The sequence below is a fragment of the Loxodonta africana genome, chromosome 11, assembly GCF_030014295.1.
Source record: "Loxodonta africana isolate mLoxAfr1 chromosome 11, mLoxAfr1.hap2, whole genome shotgun sequence".
NCBI classification, from domain to species: Eukaryota; Metazoa; Chordata; class Mammalia; order Proboscidea; family Elephantidae; genus Loxodonta; species Loxodonta africana.
The window spans coordinates 16,188,623-16,208,026 of NC_087352.1; the positions used below are offsets into that span (position 1 = coordinate 16,188,623).

Here is a 19,404-nt window from a genome sequence, read left to right on the forward strand (position 1 = left end):
CCCCTTCCATCCTCATTTTTCTCCTCCTCATTCTGAACTTTGGAGAATGTCCTGGCTACACCCATTTTTCTGTACCTTTTCACATTATTTGTTTTTCCCTCTTAGTGTCCTCTTGTGGTGGGATGGATCACTTTTGTGTGGCCATTCTTGCCATGGTCTTGTAACTCCCACTTAATTATAGGACTGTGCAAATAGAGTGATTCTAGCCCACCAAGGGGATTGGTCAGTTTTGCCATCCCACTGGGCTTGAGGAGAGCCACCCCGGAGGTGGGAAAGAGAAGATCCCACCACCACCAAGGAAGAAGGGCCAGCGTGTCCTTTGGACTCAGGATCCCTGCACTGAGAAGCTCCTAGAACCAGGAGACAGAAAAAAAAGCTGAAGGTAGCAGAGACCCAGCAGCAGGAGACAGCGTGGTGGGCTTCCTGGCCCACAGAGAGAGAAAGCAAAGTGCCTTTGGGCAGAGACAGGGCCAGGGAAAGGCATTCTTGTGAGCACAGCTGGGAAGAGGCTGTCCTGATGGAAGAACTGTATCCAGAGTGTTCCTGAACCTGAGTCGTAACTCTTACTTCCCTAATAAACCCCATAATCATGAGTATTGTCTGTGAGTTCTGTGTGGCCATTGCAATGAACTACTGAACCCGGTAGAGAAGTAGAGAGTGCTATGGGAAGGACTGACTGTGTCAGAATTGGTAAAGATGGTGGAGAGAAGGCATGTCTGACCTTGGCCTCATAAGAATCAGCCTTGGGCTGTTGATCTTGATTCTCCTTCCCTCTTGCAAAGTTAGAAGAGGTCAGACAGGGCCCCCATGTCATTCTTAAACCTCTACACCACCCATCTGTCAGTTTATCATACTGTGGTGGCTTACATGTTGCTATGATGCTGGAAGTTATGCCACTGGTATTTCAAATACCAGCTAGGTCACACATGGTGGACAGGTTTCAGCAGAGCCTATAGACAGACCAAGAAGAAAGGCCAGGCAGTCTACTTCCAAAAATTAACCAACGAAAACCCTGTAGATCACAATGGAATATTATCTGATACAGTGCTGGAAGATGAGCCCCCCAGGTTAGAAGGCACTCAAAATGCACAGTGGCTGCAAAAATTGACTTGAGCACACCAACAATTGTGAGAAAGAACAATTGGGAAGATGGTTCTTTTGTACATGGGGCTGCGGTGAGTCAGAGTTGGAGCCGCTAGATGGCAACCAACAACAACCAGGTATCCTCTTCCCCATTACATCTACCCAGGAAATTTCTAATTGCTTTCAGTTCTTGTGTGGAAGTCACCTGGCCATTATCTCTAGCCTCCCCTCCTTGTCACCCTGACAAAATTCCTGTTCCTGGAATCCTGCTCCACACCACAATCACACCAAACTTTCTAGGGCCTTAGGCCACCAGGCTTTTCTCATGTCTTGACCTTTGCACCTGCTGTTTGCTCTGCTGGGAACACTTTTCACCTATTAAGCCCCTCCTCCCCCACTCCCCGCCCTTTTTTATTGAGCTTTTTCCTTGGCAGCTTTGCAAATTTTAAGCTTTTGCTGATCTTGGCTGGGTTAGAATTCTCCTCTGGGGGGTCCTCCAATGCCCAGTATTACCCCGCATTATATTTCCCAAGGTGTGACAATGCCTAGCTTGTAGTAAAAAAAAAAAAAAAGTTGCTGCGAAGCAAATTTCAACCTATTGTGACCCCATGTGCGTCAGAGTAGAACTGTACCCATAGGATTTTCATACTGTCACCTTTGGCAGCAGATTACCCGGGCTTTCTTCCGAGCAGTCTCTGGGTGGGTTCGAACTCCCAATCTTTCAGTTAGCCCTAAACCCATTGATCCCCGCAGGGACTCCGTTATTTGTTGAGTCACTGAATGATTCCCAACCCCCATGAGTCCTAGGAGGGTAAGTAAATGGCGTCTCATACTTGGAGGAACGGCAAAGAGGCCAGTGTGGCTGGAACAGAGTGAGAGAAGGAGTAGATGGGGAAGAATTCGAAAAGGGGTCGGTGACTTAAGGTAGGGTCTTGTGGTTCGCAAGCGGCTGTGGCCGCCAGAGGGCGGAACGTGGGCTCCGGACGTTGTCCTAGAGAGTGTGAACTACAACTCCCAGAGGCCCTCGGAGTAGGCAGCCCACCCGATGCAGGCGGTGAGGTCCAGCGGACGCTGGGACTTGTAGTTTGCTTGGACCCTCCGTGGGAGGCTAAGAAACAGAGCTTAAAAAAGTACCGAGCTGGGACCTTCCAGCCGCACTTGTCTCCATGGTGACGGTTCCGGCGGAGGCCCAGGATTTGGCAGGAGCAGGGTCCCCTCCCCACTTCCTCCTCTTCACCATCTGCTCCACCCTCACACCTGTCCCAGAGCCGCGGCCACCGCCTCCGCACCGAGGCCCGGGACGCTGCCGCCACAAGGTGGCGCGTGAGGAAGGCTCTGCGGCTTCTCCATAGATCCAGGAGTCCAGGCCCGCAGCCTCCTCCTCTCTCAGACCCAAGAGTACCGGTCTTTGGCCCCCTCCTCCCTCAGACGCAGGCAGCGGGACCCCCAGCTCCTTCCTCCCTCGGACCCAGGAGCCCGGGTCCCCGGCCCCCTCCTAACCTTAGTCCTAGGGGATCCAGGTCCGCAGCTGCCTCCTCCCTAGGATCCCGGGGTTTTCTCCAACCAAGTTTTGAGACCCGAGGAAACCAGGCTGGAGCCAAGAGTCCCCCGCAGTCAGTCGCTGCCCGGCCACCCTGTCTGTGGCGCCCGCCAGCCGCGCTGTCTGCTCCTCCCACCCTTTCGCGGGCTTGTGCCACATCATGAAAATTTAATCCCAGATGCACTTGCAGCCCGACTTGGGCTGATTCTAGAGTGTGGGGAGGGGGGTCAGCGTCAGGGGAAGTGTTGGTCTGGAAAAAGGGGCGGGGTAGGACCTGTCTGCAGGGCAGAGGACCAGGGGAGAGTCCAAGATCAACCCCAGAGGGGCGGGGCTGCGAGTCAGGGGTGGGACAGAACGAATGGGCCGGGACAGAACTCAGGGGCGGGGCTAAATTCAGAGGGTGGGGACAGATCCGAAGGGGAGGGGGCAGCTTTTAAAAAGAAAAAAAAAAATTTTTTTTTAGGTGGGGATAAATCCTAGGGGGCGGGGCAGCTCTCAGGAGGCGGAGACAGATCCCAAGGGGCGGGACAGAATTCAGAGAGTGTAACAGATTCTAGGGCGCATGCCGCACAGATTCCAGAGAGAGCAGGAAACTATGGGGTTGGCACCTGGACGGGATATAGCTGTAGGGAATGGAACTCAGAGGAGGAGGGAAACCGAGGTGGGGGACGAAACTCAGGGAGAGAAGGAACTGGGACCTCCGTTGGCGCCCAGAGGAGAACTAGAACTGGGAGCGGGGTGGAATTAAAAAGGGGAAAGATGAAACTCATAAAGGGATGAATCTCAGAGAGAAGAGACTGGGCGGGGGAAGGAACAAAGGAGGGATCACGGGTGGGTCGAGCTAGGTGTTGGAATTCAGGGAGGAACGAACTCAGAAGATCGGAACTGAGGATGACGGGTGGATGGGGAATTCAGGGGGGAGCCATTCCAGGGGGAAGGTGGAACTGTCGGGTCCAGAATTTAGGAGGGGTAGGAATGGGATGGGACGCAGAAGACGGAAACGCAGAGGAAGATGGAGCTGTGGGGGTGTGGAAATTTGGGGGAATTAAATTGGTGGAGCAAACGTCAGATTGGGAAGAGAACTCAGGGGACGAGACAAAATCTGGGATAGAGGGATCTAGGAGGATGGGGTAGTGGTGGACAGCTCAAGGGACGTAATTGGGGAACGATGCCACTCAGGGGCGCGAATTCTGAACTCAGAGGCGTGGTCCTGGGAGGGACTGGGCGGGGCCAGAACCGGGAGGGGAGGGCCTTGAAAAGGGCGGGGCTAGAACTCATGGGTTGTGGTACGGGGCTGGCTGGGCGGGGTCTCTCTATGGCCCGCCCAGGGCGCTGATTCCAGTGACAGCCCCCAGGCAGCCAGCACTTGCAGCCTCTTTCCCCCCCGAGCGGAGCTGCGGGGCCGGCCGGGCCGGGGCGGACCCCGGGAACCCGGACGCGGCCGCCCGGGCCCGCGGGCGGGGGGATCGGCTGCAGAGGCGCCACCATGGAGTTCCGCCAGGAGGAGTTTCGGAAGCTGGCGGGTCGCGCCCTCGGGAAGCTGCACCGGTGAGGGGCTCGGGGGTCCTGGGCGGGGAAAGGACGCGGGGTCCGAAGAGGATGCTCGTCCGCCCCAGGAGCAGATGGACAGGTGGACACGAGGTACCCCAGGATGGGGGATTCCTCAATCCATCTGGCTAGTTTTCTCCCTCGGTCTCCGACGGTGCCACTCTCTCGAGTTCACCCTTTCTCATCCATCATCCCCGTTGGTTTTTCCGCACCCTACCCCAGGCCAGGCTCTGCCTGGCTATCTGGAACTGTATATCCCTCTCTCTTTGGGTCCCTGCCCCACTCTCTCTAGGTCCCTGTCCTCTTCCTGGGTCTCTGTCCCCTCTCTCTCTCTCTCTGTGTCTCTGTCCCCTTCTCTCTGGGTTTCTATCCTCCCCAAACCACATCTCTTTCCATCCCTCTGTGTTTCTCAGAGAGTTTAATCTGAAGCTAAAGCGGATTGGAGCCCATCAGCTTTTGTCCTTGAGGGGGGTTAAGCTGGGAGGAGATAATCCAGGTATCCTGGGTCCCTGGGGGAGGAGAGAGATGCAGGCCAAAAAATCAGGTTCCTGAGGTGGGTCAGACTCCCCAGAGGGTATGGGGCTATAACCCCAAGGGACATCCTCCCAGCCAAGGAGATGATCCCAGTGACTTGGGTGTCCCTCAGGGCAGTCTGGATGCCTCCCCCCACCCCAGTCTCCCGCCCCCAACCCCAGCCCTGGCTCCAAGTCAGAGAAATTACTCAGCTGCGGAAAAGCCTAAAAATAATCTGGCCTCAGTAGGGGAGGAGACAGCCTCCCCAGCACCACAGCCCTGTCTGGACCCCCTCCGACCCTGGTATCAGGGCCACAGCCCTGATCCCATGTTTAGTTGACCCTCATCCATCTCACTAAGCTATACAAGTCCTTCCTAAAGTCTAACTCTAGTCCTGCTTGCTGCAGATCACCTCCTAGCTCCCAAGCTCCCCCGCCCTCTAGTAACAAGACAGACAGGAGGGAGGGGGACTGGAGGAAGGGAGACAGAAGGATGTCACAGTGAGGGGGGGAACTAAGATAATCTCACCCCTTCTTTTCCAAATTTTCCAGCCCCTCTCCACCCTTTTTCTCGCCTCCTTTCACGAGTTTCTCAAAATACTTCAGTGTGAAGTCTGTAGAGAGAGAGATGTGCTGACGGAGGGGGGGTGGGAGAGGGGCAGCAGGAGGGCTGGATTCAGCCTCAGGCCCCCTCCTGCAGTCTCTGCTTCCCAGCTTGTCATCTGGGTCTGGTTTGCTTTTGGTCCATCTGTCCTCTGAGACCCCTGAGCTCAGAGCTCCCCCTGGGAGAGTCACCAAGGACTTTGAGCAGAGAGCATTCACATCCAAATCCTGCGGTTGACTTTCAATTGCTGGAGAGAGAGGGGGGCTGTACTGTATTAGACACAACACCCTGATCCTATTCAATCCCCTAGACCAAGCTTGGGAAACTGAGGCTCAACTTGGCAAAGGCGGGGTGGCGGGGGGAGTAAGCTGATGAAGACAAGAGCCATTACGCAGACCCTGGTCAGCCTCACCCTAGAGCTAGATTGGGGGCTGAGGCTTTCCTGGAGATGAGGGATACTGGAGTGGGTGGAAAGCTCCCCTGGACCAGGAAACAGATGGGAACCCAGACTGGCTTGGGACAAGGACAGGGCGTGTGGTGGGGAGGCGGGGGGGGGGGGAATGCAGGAGAGACAAGGAGCCTTCTGAGAGCCAGGCCTGGGGCAGGATGCTGCTGGGGGCCAGGAAGGGATCAGGCCCATCAACGTTCTCGTGTGTGACCTTGGGTTTGCTACTTCTGCTTTCCAAGCCTCACTTTCCTTAGTTGTACGATGAAAGACAGGAGAAAACCAAAGAGAAAATTAAGGGAATGGAGACCTGGAGAAAAGGGACAGAAAACCCGAAATGGAGACAGAGGCCCAGGGAGAGAGGAAGACAGAGACCCAGAGAGAAAGGAAGACAGAGACCCAGAGGGAGAGGAAGACAGAGACCCAGAAAGGGAGGAACAGACACCCAAAGAGGGGGACAGACACCCAGAAAGAGACACAGAGACTCACAGAGTGGGGAATGTTGAGACACCTTCTTCATTTTGGCTGACACCCAGGAACCCTGGTGGTGCAGTGGTTACAACGCTTGTTTGCTAACTGAAAGATCTGTATTTGAAATCCGCCAGCTTCTCCTCAGGAGATAGATGTGACAGTCTGCTTCCATAAAGATTTATATACTTGGAAACCCTATGGGGCATTTCTGCTCTGTCCTGTAGGGTCACTATGAGTCAGAATCCAGCAGTGAGGTTTTTGGTTTTAACTGCCTCTCAAGTGCTCACTTTCCTCATCCCCAACCCATCAGGCCTGGGTTCCAGGGCATCCAGGGAGGAGAAGGAGGACCTCCATTCAGGCTCCCCCCTCTCAATTCTTGTCCTCTGCAAAGCCTCAGGGTCACCTTCCTGTCTGCTTTCCTAGTCCTCTTACCCTGAAATTCCCTCTTCATAGTCTCACATTTCTACCCTTGCCCCCATTTTATGGGTGTGGGATACTGAGACCCCCGCTTTCAAAGCCTGGGTCGGAGATCTGGCATCTCCTAATATGAACCATGAATATCAAGTTTCAGGGGCTGTAATCACATCCTGGGTGTCAGGGTCAAATATCATCTGACATGAACCAGGGTCAAAGTCTACCACCTCCCTGGCCAACATGTTCTTCTGATGGAGGGGGCGAGCCCCTGCTGTCCTGGACTATTCATTCCTGGGGTTCGATCCTTCCTTTCTTCCTGGGTGTTGTCCAGCTCCCTCTGGTTTCTGTCTCACCCCCTCCCCCATTCTTAACCATCCCTCCCACCTCCTTAAGTTCAAGGATGGGGAAGGGCGGCTATGTTCTCTCTTCTCTTCCACCTCCCATCCCCCCAGACCGTCTGGCTGTTCTCTCCTCCCCCGTCCCAATCTCCCTCGCCTCCATCTGTTCTAGCCCCTTCCTGGGATCCAGCCCGATCCCCTGGCTGCCTACCCATCTCAGAGAGGGGCCAACCCTCACAAATCACGTCCCCAGCCTGTTCCTCCTCACAGTCTCCTCATCTCTCTCCACTTTTCTCAGTGTCTTTGTCTCAACACGCTGAGTCTCTGTCCCCTCTCTCTACATCTATATCCCACCCCTGGGGTCTCTGTCTCCCTCTCTCTGGTCTCTGCCCCACCTTTTTTTGAGTCTCTTCTCCCCACCTCTCTCTGGATCTCTGTCCCCCTTTCTTTGGGTTTCTGTCCCCTTCTCTGTATAGGTCTGTTTCCCTGTCTGGATTTCTGTTCCCCTCTCTCCCTCTGGGTCTCTGTCCCCCTCTCTCTCTGGGTCTCTGTTCCTCTCTCTCTGGATCTCCATTCCCCTCTCTCTGGGTCTCTGTCCCTCTTTCTCTAGGTCTCTGTTCTCTCTCTGGGCCTCTCTCCCCTCCTTCTGGGTCTCTGTTCCCCTCTCTCTAGTTCCCTGTCTCCCTGGATCTCTGTCACTCTCATCTTAGGTCTTTCCCCATGAGTGTCAGGGGGCCTCTCTCCCTGCAGCCTCTCTCTGGGTTTGAGGCGGCCCTCCAAGTACCCTGTCTGTCATCACAGACTCAGTCTTGGATCCAGAGCTGGCGGGGGCGAGAGCCACTCTGGGGACTGAGCCAATCCCCCACCAGGGCCATCTGTCCCCTGCCAGGACACCACCCAACACTCTCCCTCCTTAACCCCTAGGCTGAAGGCCTGAACTCAAGGTTCCCCAGGGACAATGGGGCTGGGCTGCTGGACTCGGGTCCGATCTCTCCCCAATCCCTGCATCCCTGCGAATGGGCTCCCAGTGGCTACAAGAGTCAGCTGGATGTCGGCCCCACAGCTGGGTCTGGAAGCGCAGAAGGGCAGGCCACGGAAAGGGGCGCGGTGGAGGAGGGGTCGGTATATATAGCAGACGTGGCTGCGAAGCATCTGTTCTCTTGACACCTTTGCTGAAGCATCTCCTTAGCACCTTTTGCTTCCTCAAATAGGCTCCTATCTGGCAGAGGGTCTAGGGAGAGTCTCCGGGTGTGGGGTGGGGGTGGGGGCACAGGCCCCAGGATCCCAAGGGTACTCTGGGTTCTTAACTCCTGAGTCCAGAGAGATGACAGGGCTGGGGAGGAGGGCTTTGGGGGCCTAAATTCCTGGGTTTGAGGGAGGAGAGGGCTTGGGCCTGGACTTCTGGGTCTGAGTGAGAAGGGCCTGGAGGCCTAGACTCCTGAATCTGAGGGAGTAGAGGCTGTGTTTTGGGACTCCTGGGTCTGAGGGAGGAGAGAGCTGGGGGCCCTGACTCCTGGGTCTGAGGGAGGAGCGGGCTTGGGCCTGGATTTCTGGGTCTGAGGAAGGAGGGGCTGGGGGCCCGAGCTCCTAGATCTGAGGGAAGAAGGTTCTGGGGTGCAGACTCTTAGGTTTGTGAGAGGAGGGGAATGAGGGTCTGGACTTCCCAGTCTTTGACTCTTGCTGCCCCTCAGCCTTCTAGAGAAGCGGCAGGAAGGTGCTGAGACGCTGGAGCTGAGCGCTGACGGGCGCCCGGTGACCACACAGACTCGGGACCCACCAGTCCTGGACTGCACCTGCTTCGGCCTCCCTCGCCGCTACATCATCGCCATCATGAGTGGGCTGGGCTTCTGCATCAGCTTTGGCATCCGCTGCAACCTGGGCGTGGCTATTGTCTCCATGGTCAACAACAGCACGACCCACCACCGGGGCCACGTGGTGGTGCAGGTAGCTCTGGGCGGAGCCCGCCCTGTCCACGCCCAGCTGCTGCCTCGCGGCCTCCCACCGAGGCCACGCCTCTGCAAAAGACAGCCTTAGTCGCTCTGCCCATCATGTGCCGCCCCCTCCGCTCTGAGCTCAACTCAGAAATCGCTCTTTACCTAAGCCCCGCCCAGATCTAAATGAAGCCCGGCCCCTATTTCAGATCCCTGCCGCAGTGTAGACTCCGCCCCAGTATCAGCTTTCATAGAGGCCCCGCCCCACCTATGCATTGCTTCTCCTTCACTGTAAGCCTACTAGCAACTTCGCTCACGTCAGAGTCCCACGCACGTCCCAGTGCCATCTACTTAATCTCAGCCCCATCTCAGGCCCCACCTTGAGTTTTGATCCTGGCTTTTCTGAAGCCCCCCCTGCCTATGTCCCGCCCCATCTGCTCTGCCGTTTTCGTGAAGCTCCACCCCGTCGCAGGCTCCACCTCTATTTCATTATAGACCAAGGACGCATTCCCGGTTTGGGCGGGGCTTACATGAAGCTCCGCCCCTTGCTCCCTTTCAATCAGGCCCGCCCCTTTGACTAGTTCTTGTCCTGCCTAGACCCCATCCAGGTCACACCGCACACAATGGGACACATTGGTAAGTTGGGTAGAAGTGGAGAAAGACTGTCCATCACCGTTCATGGGGCTCAGACATTCAGGGAAGGGGCACTGAGTCAGGGAAACAGGAGAAACCAGGAACCAGGTCGTCTAGGCAGTAACAGGCTCCGTTGCTAAGATAGCACTGGACCTAGCAACGTGGAGGAGCAGAGGGATGGGAGTACTGGAGTGGGCTCTGATTGGCAGGTGTTTTGGTGGATAGGCGAGATCATTGATTGCTGATTGGCTGCGAGGCTGAGTCTGCGGCGCAGACTGGTAGAGGGGCCCTGTCTGGCCAGGGCGGCTGGTTTGATGTGTCTTTTTGGTCCGCAGAAAGCCCAGTTCAGCTGGGATCCAGAGACTGTCGGCCTCATACACGGCTCCTTTTTCTGGGGCTACATTGTCACCCAGATTCCTGGAGGATTTATCTGTCAAAAATTCGCAGCCAACAGGTACAGGGGTGGGATCTCATGGTGGGCGGAAACTATAGTTACGTGGGTGGAGTTAGAGGGTGTGGCCTTGAATTTGAGGGCGGAATCTGGCGAAATGGGAGGAGCCTAGGTCCTGGAGCGGGATCCTAAAGAAAGGGCTTGCGATTGTGGAAGGCGGGGCTCGCAGAGAATTTGGGGTCCCGGATTCCTGTAAAGGCAGAGCCTGGCCTGCTGTGGGCAGGAAGGGTAGAATCCTAAGCATAGCGGATTGCTAGACTCTTTTCGGGGACCACGGACTCTTGCCATCAGGGTTTTCGGCTTTGCTATCGTGGCTACTTCCACTCTAAACATGCTGATCCCCTCCGCTGCACGCGTCCACTACGGCTGCGTCATCTTCGTGAGGATCCTGCAGGGGTTGGTAGAGGTAAAGCCCCGCCCTTTATAACCCCGCCCCCTTTCTGATCCCGCCTCTTCTCATTGACCCTCGTTTTCTCCTCGCCAGGGTGTCACCTACCCGGCCTGCCACGGAATCTGGAGCAAATGGGCCCCACCCTTAGAGCGGAGTCGCCTGGCCACTACGGCCTTCTGCGGTGAGGGATTGGCACTGGGGATCCAGGGTCAGGGATCTAAGGGAGGAGGGCCTGGAGCCAGGACTCTTCGGTCTGGGGGAGGAGGGAGCTGGGGGCCCAGCCACGTGGGTCTGAGGAAGGAGGGGGCTGGGGATCTAGACTCTTGGTCTGAGGGAGGATGGGTTGGGGGCCTGGACTCCCGGGTCAGGGGAGGAGGGGCTGGGGATCCAGTAAGATGTATCTAAGAGAGGAGGGGCTGTGGCTTATACTTCTGTGTCCCAGAAAGGTGGGGACCTGAACTCCTGGCTCTGAGGGAAGAAGGGCCTGTTCTCCACCCCGTGTTCTCTCCGTTAGGTTCATATGCTGGGGCGGTGGTCGCAATGCCCCTCGCCGGTGTCCTGGTGCAGTACTCGGGATGGAGTTCCGTGTTTTATGTCTACGGTGAGGGGCCCGGACGCCTGGGTCCGGGCGGCGCACGGGCGGGGCGGAGCCGGTGGTCATCCCTCTCCCATCCCCTTCCTGACCCCCCTCCCCCCAGGCAGCTTCGGGATCTTCTGGTACCTTTTCTGGCTACTGGTCTCCTACGAGTCCCCGGCGCTGCACCCCAGCATCTCGGAGGAGGAACGCAAATACATCGAGGACGCCATCGGCGAGAGCGCCAAACTCATGAACCCCGTTACGGTCCGGGCCCAAGCTCGGGGGGCTGTCTGTGGGGTAGGGGCGCGGTGGGGCGGGGAGGGACATCGAGGCACCCGAGGCACCGAGGCAGGAGAAAACGGGCTCTGAACCCGCGTCGCCAGGTTTTGGCGTGTGTAGATCGTGGTGGGTTTCTGCAAACTCTCAGAGAAATAGGGCTAGACCGCAAAGAAGGCGGGGCTAGAACTAGGGGGTGGTGTTAAATCTGAAGGCTGGGTAGGTCGCGATGTGGGTGGGATTAGAACCATTGATGGGGCGTGGTTAAAATCAATAGGTACGGGATTAGAGTGTCCGGGTTTAGTTTAGGCCCTGGGGTGAGTCAGACTAGACTTAGGGGGTTATTGAATGGAAGGAGACTCCAAGGCCCCATTTATAGATCCCTGAAGGTCATCGTGGGGCTCGGACACCTGCGAATTTGGGAGGCAACTGTAGGTCCAGAATCCCTGTTCCTGAAGTGTCACCATGATGCTGGAATTCCTCCTGGTCCCCCGCTGGGATATGAGGGGGCCTGTACCTCCAGGTCCCTAGATTTACAGTGATGTCGGATCCCCGGGTCTCTGTAGGACTATAGTGGGGCCCCTGAAGTTACACGGTGGAGCGCCCAGCGCTGGTCTCCGTCTTAGCGGCCCCTCCCTTCACCCCTACAGAAGTTTAACACTCCCTGGCGGCGCTTTTTCACGTCCATGCCAGTCTACGCCATCATAGTGGCCAATTTCTGCCGTAGTTGGACATTCTACCTGCTCCTAATTTCCCAGCCTGCTTACTTCGAAGAGGTGTTCGGCTTCGAGATCAGCAAGGTGGGGCCCAGGCAGGCCGGGCAAGGGGCGCGGCGGGGTGGGGCCTGGACGGGAACTGCGGATCCCGAGGGGTTAGAACAAAGAACAGGCAGTAGACACCCGGCCTGCGGCTCCTGAGCGCCCCGCGCTATACGCACGCTTGCGCAGGTGGGCCTGGTGTCTGCGCTGCCCCACCTTGTCATGACCATCATCGTGCCCATCGGCGGCCAGATCGCAGACTTCCTGCGGAGCCGCCGGATCATGTCCACCACCAACGTGCGCAAGTTGATGAACTGCGGGGGTGAGTAGGCGGGGCCTGGGAAGGGAGGGGCCTAGGAGAGGCGGGACCGACCTTAGTGGGGCGGATCCAGAGGGCAGGACCACCGCAAGTAGGGGGGGAGTCGGAAGAAGTAGTCCAGGCGCGTGCTCAAGTAGAGTCAGAGCGAAGGCGGGTCTGGAAGGAGCAGATTCCCACGCTGCACGTTCAGGGGCCACAGCCAACGCCTTGGGAGGGCAGGGCAGGTGCAACTACATATTCAGGTGGGGCAGCGGCCAGACCAAGCTGGGCGGGGCCTGCAGGGGACCGGGAGGAGTAGGGCGTAAGCGATGAAGAGGGGCTAATAGTGAAGGACCTGGAGAGACAGGGTCTGGGCGGCTGAGAGGTGCATGGATAGGGCCTGAATTCTGCGTTTTCGGGTCGTGGCATCGCTAGGAGCTGGGTCTTGGAGACATAGGGGCCTGATTAGTGTGGGTTCAAGTCAGCAGAATGGGGGACGAGGCCTGGCCCCTGCTCGGAGGTGGCGAGAGTGGGGCTGATCCGAGCCGGATTGGGGCAGGGCCAGGCAACAAGCCTGGAGAGGCGGTGTGGGGCGGCCTGCATCCTGGCCAGCTCTCAGATGGGCGGCCCTCCGTAGGCTTCGGCATGGAAGCTACGCTGTTGCTGGTGGTCGGCTATTCACACTCCAAGGGCGTGGCCATCTCCTTCCTGGTCCTTGCTGTGGGCTTCAGCGGCTTCGCCATCTCGGGTGAGAACCGCACATCTGCAGTTTGGAGGCTTGTGGTCAGCCCTGTAGGAAACTGCCTGACTCAGGAGGGGCCTCCCTGGCTCGCAAAAGGTGGACTAGAAAGAGCTGGCGGTAGGGGGTGGCCGAGTGGGAGTCACTCAAGTGAGATATGGATGTGACGCCTTCTTGCTCGCCTCCTCTCCAGGATTCAATGTGAACCACCTGGACATCGCCCCACGCTACGCCAGCATCCTCATGGGCATCTCCAACGGCGTGGGCACGTTGTCGGGCATGGTGTGCCCCATCATCGTGGGTGCCATGACAAAGCACAAGGTCCGTGTGCCCACCCTGACCCACTCGTCCCCCAAATTTGCACATCATAGTCCCTTGGTGGTGCAAACGGTTAAGCCTTCGACTACTAACCTAAAGGTTGGTGGTTCAAACCCACCCAGTGGCTCTGCGGAAGAAAGGCCTGGCGTTCTGCTTTCATAAAGATTACCAAAAAACAAAACAAAACAAAAAAAAACCACTGCCTGTCCAGTTGATACCGACTCATAGTGACCCTATAGTATTTTCAAGGCTGTAAATCTCTATGGAAACGGACTGTGCAGAGCAGCTGGTGGTTTTGAACTGTCAACCTTTCAGTTAGCAGTTGATACTGTAACCACTGCACCACCAGGGCTCCCTGTAAGGATTACAGCCAAGAAAACCATATGGAGCAGTTCTACTCTGTAACACGTGGGGGTTGTCATGACTCAGACTCAATAGCAACTTTTTTTTTTTTTTTTTAACCTTCCTGAACATGTCCTTCATCCTCCCCAGGGCTCCAAGTCCTGCCTTTTCCGGGTCTGTGTCTCCATCTCTTTCAGCCTCTCCACGCTCCCCTTCTCTCCTCATGTGTCGTTTTTTGTTCCCGTATTTGACCACTCAGTGAGCCCTGGTGGCAATGGTTAAGCACTGAGCTGGTAACCGGAAGTTGGTGGTTTGAATCCACCCAGTGGCTCCTTGGCAGAAAGACTTGGCGACCTGCTCCCGTAAAGATCACAGCCTAGAAAAGTCTATGGGGAACTTCTAGTCTGTCGCATGGGGTCGCTATGAGTTGAAATCGACTTGACCACACCTGACAACAATATGACCTCTGCTCCCGTTGTCCCCCACAGACTCGGGAAGAGTGGCAGTATGTGTTCCTAATCGCCTCCCTGGTGCATTATGGAGGTGTCATCTTCTACGGGGTCTTTGCTTCTGGAGAGAAGCAGCCGTGGGCAGAGCCTGAGGAGATGAGTGAAGAGAAGTGTGGCTTCGTTGGCCACGACCAGCTGGCTGGCAGCGATGACAGTGAAATGGAGGATGAGGCTGAACCCCCAGGGGCGCCCCCTGCTCCACCTCCTTCCTACGGGGCCACACACAGCACAGTTCAGCCCCCGAGGCCCCCGCCCCCTGTCCGGGACTACTGACCATGTGCCTCCCACTGAATGGCAGTTTCCAGGACCTCCACTCCACACATCTGGCCTGAGCTACAGTGTCAAGGACCCCAGTCCTCTCTGTCCTGCCTCAGGCCTAAGAAGCACTCACCCTTTCTCCCAGTGCTGTTGAATCCTCTTCTCTTCCCAAACACCTCTCAGGGGTAGTGAGCTGCAGACCAGCAGTTTCGAGGATACCCATATTTCCCTAAAGGCCTCCTGATAAGTTTCCAGGTCTGCTTCCCCACTCGTCTGCCTCAGTGGTTTCAGAACTCTCCTTTCAGGGCTTCATTTGAATGGACAGTCAAACCTCTTACTCTCGTGGTTTTAAGGCACTTGTTTTTTTTAACCCCAGGTACTGTCAGGCTACCCCCCCTGAGGTTACCCAGCCCCTGTCTCCTTTAAGAAAAATTCAAGGTCCTTCCTCTAGAAGTTTCAAATCTCTCCCAATTCTATTCTGTATTTTCCAGGTTGGTTTAACACATCACTCACCCCCACCATTCCAGGGATTGATTCTCACCAGCGTTTCTGAAGGAAAATGGTGGTTTCAAGTCCCCTTTGCACATCCTTCCCCCAACCCCCAGCAGATTCTCGTCTCTCTTTTGCTGATGCACCAAATTCTCCAAGACTTTCTCTCTAGCTTTGCACAATGTCTAGGGAAACAACCAAAATGGCGATTTTAACAATATGCCTCTTCCCACTGCAATGCACTTTCTTGGACATGATTTTCAGGTCTAAATAGTGGCTGTTCAAGTCCATCATCTCAATGGTCAGAAGCCACCACCATTGAATTTCCCCATGGTGGTTTCAAGGCCTCCCCCTTCCTCCCAATTCCTTGCACTTTATCCTCCTGGGTGGTTTCAAGCTACCCTCAGTTTCTCAGTGGCCATTTGTTGTGTCCCTCAGGGGCTAAATGACTAAAAAATCTGGGATCCTTCCCCTCTAATACACCCCTCTTTCAGTTTAGAATTTGGGGAACATATGTTGGAGAAGTCACAAAATCCCAGGAAAGGGAATGGGGACGGAGGAGAGGGGTGTTTTCCCCGGGGCAGGGTTGTGTCTTTGTGTCTCCGTCTCTGTGACTGTAAAACCTGCTCTGCCCCACTCCCAATAAAATGCTTTGGTGTACAGATTAAGTTATCCTTGGCCATGGAGTCACAGGAGTCTGGCCCTGAGCCCCTTCTCCCTCAGACCCAGGGGCTCAGCCTCCCAGCTCCTCCTCCCTTAGGTCCAGGAGTCCAGCCCCTAGCCCCTTCTCCCTCAGACCCAAAAGTATAGCCCTTCAGACCCGCTTCCCTCAGACCAAGGAGTCCAGTCCGTAATCTCTCTTCCCTCACCCAGAAGTCTCAGACCCAGTAGCCTAGGACCCAAGTCGCATTCTCTCCCAGGAGTCAGGCCAAAGGTGATCAGCCATGGGAACACGTGATTTATTCCACTTCAGATCGTGTTCTCAGGTCATAGCGAAAGCACCTCTGTCGGTTCAGACCCTCTATCCAAGAGTACCTCTATGTAGCAAAGCTGCCAGGAGGACAGGACCCTGGGCCATTTCTCCGTCTGGGGATGGGCAGGTCTGGCAGACTCGGGCGGGGTTCACACGAAGTTGTTAGGGAGCGTGGCAGGGGAGAGGGTTTCCAGGCGCTGGGGGGGCCCCCCGCGGGGCGGCGGGGGCAGCTTGGGTGGCAGCGGAGGGGTGGGCGGCGGTTGCTTGGTAGCGATGTGCGAAGGGACCCAGGCGTCTGGCGCATAGAAGTAGAGGTCGTAGGGGTCCTTCGGGGCGTCCAGGTGCATAACTAGGGTAGCGAAGGGGAGGGGTTATCCCGGGGAGACAGTGGAATCAATACCCTCTGTTGTGCGCTGGCCAATGAGGCGGCGGGAGAGAGGATTCGATTGTCTGAATGGGGCCCGCCCCGGGATAAGTGAGGAGGCGTGGCATCGGTGCAACAGGGCGTGGAAGGGGCGGGGACTACCTGGGAGGGCGCGGGGCTTTATGGCCTGTGGCTCCCGCCTGATGCGATTCCCTGCTGGGCCTGGGGGCGGCCGCAGAAGTGTGTGTATGAAGTTCAGTAAATTAGGGGCAGGGTCCGACACTGGAGCGGTCATGGCTTTCACTGACCTTGGATGGGGGGCTTATGCTTTTCTGCCGGGCGCCATCAAGTGCCTGGCGAAACCTGGGGTAGGAAAGGCGCGGGCCTTCTAGGGACGGGGTTCAGGGAGCGCGGGGGGGGGCCTGCTCCCGGGACTAAGGGTGAAGGGGCTTACCGGGCTCGTCGTCGTCCGGGAGGCGGTGGTGCGCGAAGGTCCGGTGCCGAGCAGCCCGGCGGTAGAGACACCACAGCAGCAGAAAGATGCCGACCAGGAGTCCGGTCCCGGCGAGGAACAGGCACAGGGCCCCGCCCGCCACGCCCCGTGGGCGCCCCACCAGAGTCACACCTTAGGAGGAAATGCCCAGGGGACCGAGGAATCTAAACTCCTCCTCTCCGCCGACCCAAGAGTCCCAGCTCCCTCCTCCCTTGGACCCAGGAGTCTGAGCTCCCGCCTCTCACCGGTCTCCTTCACTCGTTCCACCACGATGATAGTATTGACTCTCTCCCCTCGGCTGCGCCGCTGGGGGGCCCGCGGAGTGGCGGGAATTGGCTCATTGGGGGGCCCTGGAGGAGCAGGGGGTCCCGCAATCCGGGCTGAGGGAGGAGGGGCATCCGGCCCTTTAGGATCAGGCCTATGAGGAACCTTCGGTTCAAGGGTCCCTGGAGAATCTAAGGCGGGTAATTTAGGGGAGCCAGGCTGGGTGGCTGAAAGGGTTTCTGGTGTGGGATCCAGAAGCACCTCTTTTAGGGCGGTCGCTCTATCCTTGGTGGGTGCAAACATGTCCGCATGAAGATTAGTGGAGTGTTCAGGGTTGGAGGTCATGGGGCCCTCTTTTGCATCTTGGTATTGAGCTGTAGAGAATTCGGTTCTGGGAATTTCAGTGGGGCTGAGGTTGTGGGTTGCATGGGATTCTGGTTGGGGCGTTTCAGTAGGGTCAAGATGGGTAGTCTGGGGGAATTCAGAGTTTGGGGTCTGAGTGGTGGCAGGGTCATGAGTCTCTGGGGTTTTGAAGTCAAGGGTCTTGGTGGGGTCAGGGTCTGGGTGTAGGGTTTCAGTGGAGTTCAGTCTGGGGATCTCAGAGGGCTCTTGGTGTGGAGTTTCAGCAGGGTCAGAGTTTGGGGCCTCAGGAAATTCTAGGTGTGAAGATTTGGAGGGATTAGGTTTTGAGGTCTCCAGGAATCCTAGATGTGGTGTTTCAGTGGGGTAAGATTTGGGGGTCTCAGAAAGTTCTGGGTGTGTTGTTCTGGAAAGGTTAGGTTTTGTGGTCTCCGGGGACTCTGAGATGGAGATTTTATACGTGCTAGGCCTGGGGGCTTCATGGGGCTCTGGGTGTGGGGTTTCCGGGAGGGCAGGATTGGGGGTCTCAGTGAAGTCAGCAGGGGAGGTCTCAGGGGAAACTGTATGGGGTGTCTTGGAGGACTCCGAATCAAAAGTCTCAAGGGACTCTGAGTTAGCTTGGTCGGGAGTGGAATTTTCAGAAGCGCTAGGGGAGGTCTCAGAGGGGCCACTCATCCCCGCAGGCGGTGAGGCTGAGGGGGCAGCCTTGGAGCCCAGCCAGGCGAGGAGGAAGAGGAAGAAGATCGGGCAGAATGGTTTCATGGCTCTAGGAGACTCCTGCAAGTGTAGGGGAGCGGGAAGGAAGGGGTTAAGTCCGGAAGCTGCCGGAAGCCCCGCCCGCTACGGGAGGCCCCCGCCCACTGGTCCCCAGGTGTCTCACTTCTAGGGCCAAGCTTGGCACTAGGGAAAGGAGAAGAACCTAACTGCAACTCCCCGAGGGCTGCGAGGCAGGAGCCGCTGTAGCGAAGGGAGACCGAAGCGCTGGGCTTTTTGGGAGTCGTAGTTAGCCTTATCTGTTCCCCCAGGGGTCCCAGAGTTAATTGGGAAAGAATGACACCTCTCCAGTCCCCCATTCCTCCTCAGCTTAGACTTTGGAGGGTGTCAGAACCCTGCCAAGGGGGCGCGGGATGGCCTTCCTCTCGAGGACCCCTGAGACACTGGAGTCAACAGTTTTTTATACTAGAGGAAGCTCAGAAGGAGCGGCTAGGGGCCAGGCTGAACTCCTGGGTCTGAGGGAGGAGGGGGCCAGAGATCCAGACTGCTGGGTCTGAAGAAGGAGGGGGCTGGGAGCCTGGCCTGCTGGATGTGAGAGAAGAGGGCCTGGATTTTGGACCCCTGGGTCTGAGGGAGGAGGAGACTGGGTACCTGGACTCCTGAGTCTGAGAGAGGAGGGGCTGGAGGTCTAAAATCCTTGTTCTTCAGAGAGGAGAGACCTGTAGGTTCAGATGCCTAGAATTTGGGGGGAGCAAAGCTTGGGGGCCTGGATTAAGAGGAGAAAGGAGATGGGGGTCTGAACTCTTGGGTTCTGAGGGAGAAAGGGATTGGGAGCTCTGAGTCCTGGGTCCTTGAGAGATAGGGGTCTAGGGGTGAGGACTCCTCAGGAGAGGACTGTGGGGTCCAGCCCCAGTCCTTCTGTTTATTTCAGGTGGAGCTGGGATCCCAGGGTCCCAGAAGCTGGTGTGGGGAGAGATGCCTAAGTCTTTGGTTAGGTGGAGGTGCACCCACCTGGTTGGGACAGAGTTGCTTGGGGTCCTGGAACAGGTCCTGGGGTCTCTTACCTGCTTAATGGGGTCCAAGACAACAGCAGATGAGAAGAGCTGGGAGTGGAGACAGATGAATGCTGCAGAATGGTGCTGGGCAGTGTGGGGGAGGTGGGTCCCAAGGGTGCAGGTGACGCATCTGACCTCCCTCCCCGGAGATTCTGGGAGCCTAGCGACAGGCTTGGGCTCTTAAAGGAACCAAGATAAAGGACATTGTCTCTAGGGTGGGGAAGGGAGTCAGGGATGGGATGATCTGGTGGAAGGA

At 56.8% G+C, this 19,404-nt stretch overlaps 2 protein-coding genes across 2 annotated transcripts; one reads left to right on the plus strand and one right to left on the minus strand.

Moving 5' to 3' along the window:
* Positions 1-4,109: 4,109 nt before the first annotated feature.
* SLC17A7 (solute carrier family 17 member 7) lies at positions 4,110-15,973 on the plus strand. The gene is made up of 12 exons (XM_023543243.2): positions 4,110-4,171; positions 8,647-8,899; positions 9,855-9,973; positions 10,262-10,376; positions 10,455-10,542; positions 10,876-10,962; positions 11,060-11,202; positions 11,865-12,014; positions 12,162-12,294; positions 12,908-13,018; positions 13,203-13,330; positions 14,158-15,973. Exons 1-12 carry the CDS (start codon positions 4,110-4,112, stop codon positions 14,449-14,451), a joined length of 1,683 nt encoding a protein of 560 aa, XP_023399011.2. The 3' UTR covers positions 14,452-15,973.
* A 74-nt stretch (positions 15,974-16,047) lies between these two features.
* Positions 16,048-18,141, minus strand: GFY (golgi associated olfactory signaling regulator). The gene is made up of 3 exons (XM_003406815.3): positions 17,001-18,141; positions 16,717-16,887; positions 16,048-16,247 (listed from the first exon to the last, which is right to left on the minus strand). Exons 1-3 carry the CDS (start codon positions 18,139-18,141, stop codon positions 16,048-16,050), a joined length of 1,512 nt encoding a protein of 503 aa, XP_003406863.1.
* Between the last annotated feature and the right edge of the window lie 1,263 nt (positions 18,142-19,404).